General features: G+C 42.0%; 2 protein-coding genes across 2 annotated transcripts; both read left to right on the top strand.

Annotated features, from left to right (window-relative positions):
• The first annotated feature begins 209 nt into the window (after positions 1-209).
• Positions 210-2,780, top strand: LOC140761586 (putative receptor protein kinase ZmPK1). Its single transcript, XM_073098982.1, has one exon. The coding sequence runs from the start codon at positions 323-325 to the stop codon at positions 2,687-2,689; it is 2,367 nt and encodes a 788-aa protein (XP_072955083.1). The 5' UTR covers positions 210-322; the 3' UTR covers positions 2,690-2,780.
• Positions 2,781-4,523: 1,743 nt separating this feature from the next.
• LOC140761268 (putative receptor protein kinase ZmPK1) lies at positions 4,524-6,873 on the top strand. The gene has a single exon (XM_073098529.1). It carries the CDS (start codon positions 4,524-4,526, stop codon positions 6,864-6,866), a length of 2,343 nt encoding a protein of 780 aa, XP_072954630.1. The 3' UTR covers positions 6,867-6,873.
• Positions 6,874-7,127: the final 254 nt, after the last annotated feature.

The raw sequence follows: 7,127 nt of genomic DNA, 5'->3' as shown, positions 1-7,127 counted from the left end.
GCTTCAGAATATTTATTTTGTGCATTTGATCATAACCAGAACCGAAGCTTTCATTTTCTCGTCACTGTGATTTCAAAGAAGGAATTTTTTATTAAAAGAAATAGAAGCTTAATAAGGCATTTTTGAAAACAGAGTCTCCCGGCGGCGTCAACGCTGTCTCTCTCCAATGATAGTGATAGTGATGGGTATGCCCTGTCCTGTCTGTTTAACAATAAGTAAACTGGAATATTTACGAAGACCCATCTCTCGTCTTCGTTGGTTATCCTTACATTTATTCAGCACCGGATGGTTGCGCAGTCTGCTTCTCTCGCTGCACAACGCCATGAAGAACAACCTCAGCCTTACATTCCTCATCCTTTTGTTTCCTGCCTTTGCATCTCCAGCACCACGGAGCTCGTTAAGAAGAGGGTCTTCTCTCTCTGTGGAGGATGACTCTGACATCCTAGTCTCGCCGAACCATATCTTCAAATGTGGGTTCTACAGGGTTGGCTTAAATGCTTACACCTTCTCAGTCTGGTTCTCTCACTCGGCCGAAAATACCACTGCATGGACCGCGAACAGGGACCGCCCAGTAAACGGTGTAGGTTCAAGATTCACCTTCGGCAAGGATAGCAGAGTGGTGCTATCAGATGTGGATGGTGCCATTGTTTGGAGCACGAATACAAACTCCACTCGGGCGGAGCAAGTGCAGCTTCTGGACTCGGGCAATCTTGTAGTAAGGGATCCTAACGGTAAGATTCTATGGCAAAGCTTTGAATCTCCTACCGATACTCTTCTTCCCACGCAACCGTTCACTAAGAACATTAAGTTGGTGTCCTCGATTGGGAAGGGTTCACTCTTCTCAGGCTATTTTATCCTTTATTTCGACAATGATAATGTCTTGAGGCTGATGTATGATGGACCTGATATTTCCAGCATATATTGGCCCAATCCCGAATTAGGTATATTTCAAAATGGTAGAACAGATTACAATAGCAGCCGACATGCCATCCTCAATGAGGAGGGACAGTTTGTTTCAAGTGATAGATTAGCATTCAATGCCTCTGATATGGGTCTTAGGATTGCAAGAAGACTTACTATGGATTATGATGGCAATCTTAGGTTGTATAGCTTAGAATCAACAGGAATGTGGCGCGTGTCATGGGATGCTATTCCCAGGCTCTGCTTAGTTCATGGCCTGTGTGGCAAGAATGGCATCTGTGTGTATACAGAATCGAAGATAATGTGCTTGTGCCCTCCTGGTTATGAATTTAGTGATCCAAGTGACTGGAAAAAAGGTTGCAAGCGCAAATTCAACATCAGCTGTGACAGAAATGAGCAACTAACATTCATAAAGCTACCGCTGACTGACTTCTGGGGCTTTGATAGTAATCATACTACCTCCGTATCGTTCGATGATTGCTGGAAGCTTTGCAGGGAGGACTGTTCTTGCGAAGGTATGCACTACAGAAGTGGTGATTGTTATACCAAGAGTGCTCTCTTCAATGGGAAGTCCTCTCCAGATACCCCTGATGGCATGTACATTAAAGTTCCCACACGTATTAGAATCTCTGAGTTCCCTACTTCTCAAGTTCATGAGCTGGTCTGTAATTCTAGTGAAGTTGACACTGCAGGGCCTTCTCGCATATTTAGGAGCAGCAATTGGAGGACGAAATGGGCCTACTTTTATGGGTTCACAGCAGCATTCGGCTTGATCGAGATCTTCTTTTTTGCGTCAGGATGGTGGTTCACTTTCAGGAGACAAGCGAACCCAACATTGCTGGAAGAAGGCTACAAGATGATATCGAACCAATTTAGGAGGTTCACATACAAAGAGCTGAAGAAGGCAACTGGCAATTTCAACAATGAGATAGGGACTGGAAGCTCAGGGGCAGTTTATAAGGGGGTCTTGGATGATATGAGGGACGTCGCGGTGAAGAAATTGGAAGATGTGACCCAAGGAGATGAAGAATTCTGGGCTGAACTGAGCATGATAGGGAGAATTTATCAAATGAACCTAGTGAGAATATTTGGGTTCTGCTCTGAAGGCCCACACAAGCTCTTGGTATCAGAGTACGTGGAGAATGGTTCGTTGGACAAGCACCTCTTCAACAGACACAGCACAAGTAGAGTGCTTGATTGGAAGGAGAGATTCAAGATTGCAGTTGGGGTGGCAAAAGGGCTAGCTTACCTTCATCATGAGTGCCTTGAGTGGGTCATCCACTGTGATGTGAAGCCTGAGAACATCCTCCTAGATAGTGACTTCGAACCCAAGATTGCAGACTTTGGGTTGGCCAAATTGTTGAAGAGAGACGGCGTTGGCTCTAGCATCTCGCAGATTCGAGGAACAAGGGGTTACATGGCTCCTGAATGGACTTCAAACGTCCCAATCACTGCGAAGGTCGATGTCTACAGTTATGGAGTAGTCCTTCTAGAGCTAGTGAAGGGGGAAAGGATCTCAGATTGGTTGATAGAGGAGGAGAAGGAATTCTATGCACACTTGAAAAGTCTTGTCATGACAGTGAATGCAAAAGAAGAGATAGAAGAGTGTCGGATAAGTGGTATTGTTGATCAGAGTTTGAATGGTCAGTTCAATTACAGGCAAGCAATGATGATGGTTGAGATAGCAGTTTCTTGCCTAGAGGAAGAGAGAAACAAAAGGCCGGACATGGATGCTATTGTCCAGATGCTCCTCTCACATGACGTTTAATAAATTATAATGCTGAATCTGCCTATGATATGTATTATGTACCCCTGCCTGTATCGTTGCAATAAAAAATAAGACTACCATGTGGTCAGTCTATTCGGTGCTGATGCTCATACGTGTGTGTGTGTGTGCGCGCGTGCTAATCTTGTAAGGATGGTCCAAGTGTGCTATTTGATATAATATATTAATCGTGCGAATCTCGCAACCTAATCGTGTTCCCTTAAATTAATTATGTTTCATCTTGATATGCACAATAAATACGTTGATAATCATACAGATCAACCGCATCTAAGTTAAATTATAATTTAAGACTTAAAAAAAAATCTACGTGAGTAAAAGTTGACTGACTAATATAAAAATAAATGATTTTCGTCAAAAATGAAATAAAATATAATTTTAGGAAATTCATATATTTACTTCTTCTATTGTAAGAAGAGATCCTTTTATTTTTACTTAGTCGTATCTTTTTAATTACATATTATACATTATATATTTATTATTAATACCCCTTATTTCTTCATATATTTTTAATAGATAAAAGAAATCTTATCAGATGGTCTAACTACTGACTACATGCGAAAATCTAATGTCCGAGATGACCTAGGCCGAATAAATCTTAGTTGGATTTGGGCCCAACCCGAGGATCCGACCCGTAACATTGCATCGTTAACGATATCAACGATAAACTCTGCCTGTAAAGCTATCCAGCGCTGGCTTTAATTCAGGTGGACGAATATCTCTGCGGAGCCCTTTCCCCGTTCTTCTCCCTGCCACCATTAAAATTTCCCCTTTTCTAGGTATTCAAGAAACTCTTTTTCTTATGATCCTGGTTGCTGTTTAATTTAATTCTGTGGGTTTGGTCCTGATTCCTTTATTGAATATCAATGCATGGCATTCAGTTCGATACAGTCGAGCATTTATTAGGTTCTCTTGTTGTCATTTTTCTCCTTTTTCATTATTATTGGTGGCAGGGAGAAGAATTTTTTTGAGCTTTCTCTATCTTTGACTTGCTCTCTAGTCTAGTCAACCGCCCTATTCTTGGAAAGGAGGCTGCTAATGATGATAGTGATAATTGACTGATCTAAGGCGCTTTTGATTTGATTGGGAATAAAGACGGGAATATTCTTTTGGTGCAGTTGCTGATTTCTTTTGTCTGGTCAAGGGATTAATTGGTGAATTTTACAAAAAAAAGAGTGTGATGGCATGCATGAGCATTTTGTCATATCTATAACACTGAACATGGACACCAGGTGAGATCTAGAGTGGCTTCAACTGAAAGAGGGCAGTGAAATATAAGTTATGCTCTAAAGATGGGTCTCTTCCATAGAAGCTCTTGAAATTTTTGTCGGTTTTTATTTTGAAGATGAATATAATGAGTCTAGAGTTTCTAGTGAAAATTTTCTTTTCTGGAATCCGGACTTTAGTTATTCAGGCATGCCAATTCGCTCATGCGATCTGAAACTAGAGATTGATTGAAGATGTATGTGGCCCTCTAAGGATGCAAATGTAGACACAACCAGAAGCCAAGCTTTATTTCCTACATTGAATAGTGAGTAGTTAACACTTATTGACATATTAAAGGAAAAAATCGAGATTATGGTCAAGATGCACAGGCATAAGAAAGAGAGAGATACTCTTCACCTATATTTTACTAAAATTATGGGGACATCGGACATCCTCATCTGTTTTGCCGGTTCAAAGAATTGAAAAGTTGAATTAAGAAACGTTGAAGTCTTGCAAGGAAGCAGGAGTGCAGGACCACTACCTTTCTTCTCCCTTGTCTCTCCTTGTTATATACAGCACCATAAGATGTCTTCTCTACTTACAGTACCAAGCAATGAAGAACCATCTCAGCCTTCTTCTCCTCATCCTTTTGCTTCCTCCTCTTGCATCTACAGAACCGCTGAGCTCATTAACTCGAGGTTCTTCTCTCTCTGTGGAGGATGAGTCTGCCATCCTCGTCTCACCAAACCAGTCCTTCACATGCGGCTTCTACAAGGTTGGCTCAAATGCCTACACCTTCTCAATATGGTTTTCTAAATCGGCAAACCGGACCACTGCATGGACTGCAAACCGCGACTATCCAGTAAATGGCCTGGGATCAAGATTCACCTTCAGCAAGGACGGTAGAGTGGTGCTAGCAGATGTCGATGGCACTATCGTGTGGAGCACGAATACAAATTCAACTCAGGCTGAGAAAGTGCAGCTTCTGGACTCGGGCAATCTTGTGGTGAGTGATCCGAATGGTACTACTCTATGGCAAAGCTTTGATTCTCCTACTGATACTCTTCTTCCATTGCAACCATTCACTAAGAACACTAAGTTGGTGTCTCAAATTGCAAAGGGGTCACTCTTTTCAGGCTATTTTATCTTTTATTTCGACAACGACAATGTACTAAGGCTGATGTATGATGGACCTGAGGTTTCCAGCATATATTGGCCCGATCCTGATAAAAATATATGGCAAAATCATAGAACAGATTACAATAGCAGCAGATATGCCATCCTTAATAAGGAGGGACGGTTTGCTTCAAGTGATAGATTGTTATTCAATGCCTCTGATATGGGTCCTGGGATTGCAAGAAGACTTACTCTGGATTATGATGGCAATCTTAGGTTGTATAGCTTAAATGAATCGACAGGAATGTGGGGCATATCGTGGGAAGCTATAACAAAGCTCTGTGTAATTCATGGTCTCTGTGGTAGGAATGGCATTTGTAAGCACACAGAGTCGAAGATTACGTGTTCATGTCCTCCTTATTATGAACTTACTGATCCCACTGACTGGAGAAAAGGTTGCAAGCGCATGTTCAACTTCAGCTGTGACAGACCTGAGCAGTTAAGATTCATAGAGCTTCCTCATTCTGATTACTGGGGCTTTGATCGGAAGTATAATTCCTCTGTGTCGCTCCGTTATTGCTGGAACCTTTGTAAGGAGGACTGCAATTGTAAAGCCTTTCACTACAGAAGCGGTTCTTGTTTTACCAAGATCCTTCTCTTTAATGGGAGGACATCAATAGATACTCCCGGTAGCATATATTTAAAAGTTCCCAACAGCTTTAAGATCCCTAAGTTCCCTGCTCATGCTAGTGAAGTGGAAACTGGAGGTTCTTCTCATGTATACAAGAGAAAGAGTGGGAGGACAACGTGGGTCTACTTGTATTTGTTCGTATCAGCTTTTGGCTTGATTGAAGTCGTATTTGTTGCATCAGGATGGTGGTTTATCTTCAGGAGAGAAGAGAAACCAACATTGCTGGAAGAAGGCTATAAGGTGATATCCAGCCAGTTCAGGAAATTCACATACAGAGAGTTGAAGAGGGGAACTGGAGATTTTGAGGATGAGATCGGCACAGGAGGCTCGGGAGCAGTTTATAAGGGGGTCTTGGATGATAAGAGGGTGGTTGCAGTGAAGAAGTTAGAAGGTGTGTTCCAAGGAGATGCAGAATTCTGGGCAGAACTGAGCATCATAGGGAGAATTTACCACATGAATCTAGTTAGAATGTTTGGATTCTGTTCTGAGGGCTCACATAAGCTCTTAGTTTGCGAGTACATGGAGAATGGTTCGTTGGACAAGCACCTCTTCAATAGACACACCATAAGTAGAGTGCTTAGCTGGAAGGAGAGATTCAAGATTGCAGTTGGGGTGGCAAAAGGTCTAGCTTATCTTCATCATGAGTGCCTTGAGTGGGTCATCCACTGCGATCTGAAGCCCGAGAACATTCTCCTGGACACTGACTTTGAACCCAAGATTGCGGACTTTGGATTGGCAAAGCTGTCAAAGAGAGATGGAGCTGGCTCAAGTGTCTCCCGAGTTCGAGGTACAAGAGGTTACATGGCTCCTGAGTGGACTTCAAAGCTCCCTATCACTGGGAAGGTTGACGTGTATAGTTACGGAGTGGTGCTCCTAGAGATAGTGAAGGGTGACAGGGTCTCAGACTTGATGATGCATGATGAGAAGTTCAAGGCACAGTTGAAAAGGATCATTAGGACTGCGAACGCTAATGGGGAGGTAGAAGAATCTTGGGTCAGTGGTTTTGTTGATGCTAGGTTGAGTGGCCAGTTTGACAGCAAGCAGGCGGAGGTAATGGTAGAGATAGCAGCCTCTTGCTTGGAGGAAGAAAGGAGTAGAAGGCCAGCCATGGATTCTATTCTCCAGATGCTCCTTTTGCTTGATGATTAACATGCTAATGCCCCATTTGTCCATCACATGTAATCTCGTGTACGTTATTACAATTTACAATTTACTGAATATATTACAAAAGTTTAAACTCCATCTCAACTTACTTTCTTATACCTTAAACTTAAGAATGCAGCTTATTTAGCTTAATTTTAACTTTTTCTTCTTGTGATTTAATCCGATTTACACGGTTTGCTTCTATATAGGGACGAAGACCTTATCAATGGCCAAATTTTATTTCAAATATGGTATATTTTTATAGAA

The sequence above is a fragment of the Typha angustifolia genome, chromosome 6 (assembly GCF_048772165.1).
Source record: "Typha angustifolia cultivar Huaian chromosome 6, ASM4877216v1, whole genome shotgun sequence".
Classification (NCBI taxonomy): domain Eukaryota; kingdom Viridiplantae; phylum Streptophyta; class Magnoliopsida; order Poales; family Typhaceae; genus Typha; species Typha angustifolia.
Note: the sequence above shows the minus strand (reverse complement) of the source record. Positions and strands in the feature narration are given on the sequence as shown.

Coding starts and splice junctions, on each gene's coding strand:
- LOC140761268 (XM_073098529.1), top strand. CDS start 4,524: ATGAAGAACCATCTCAGCCTTCTTCTCCTCATCCTTTTGCTTCCTCCT.
- LOC140761586 (XM_073098982.1), top strand. CDS start 323: ATGAAGAACAACCTCAGCCTTACATTCCTCATCCTTTTGTTTCCTGCC.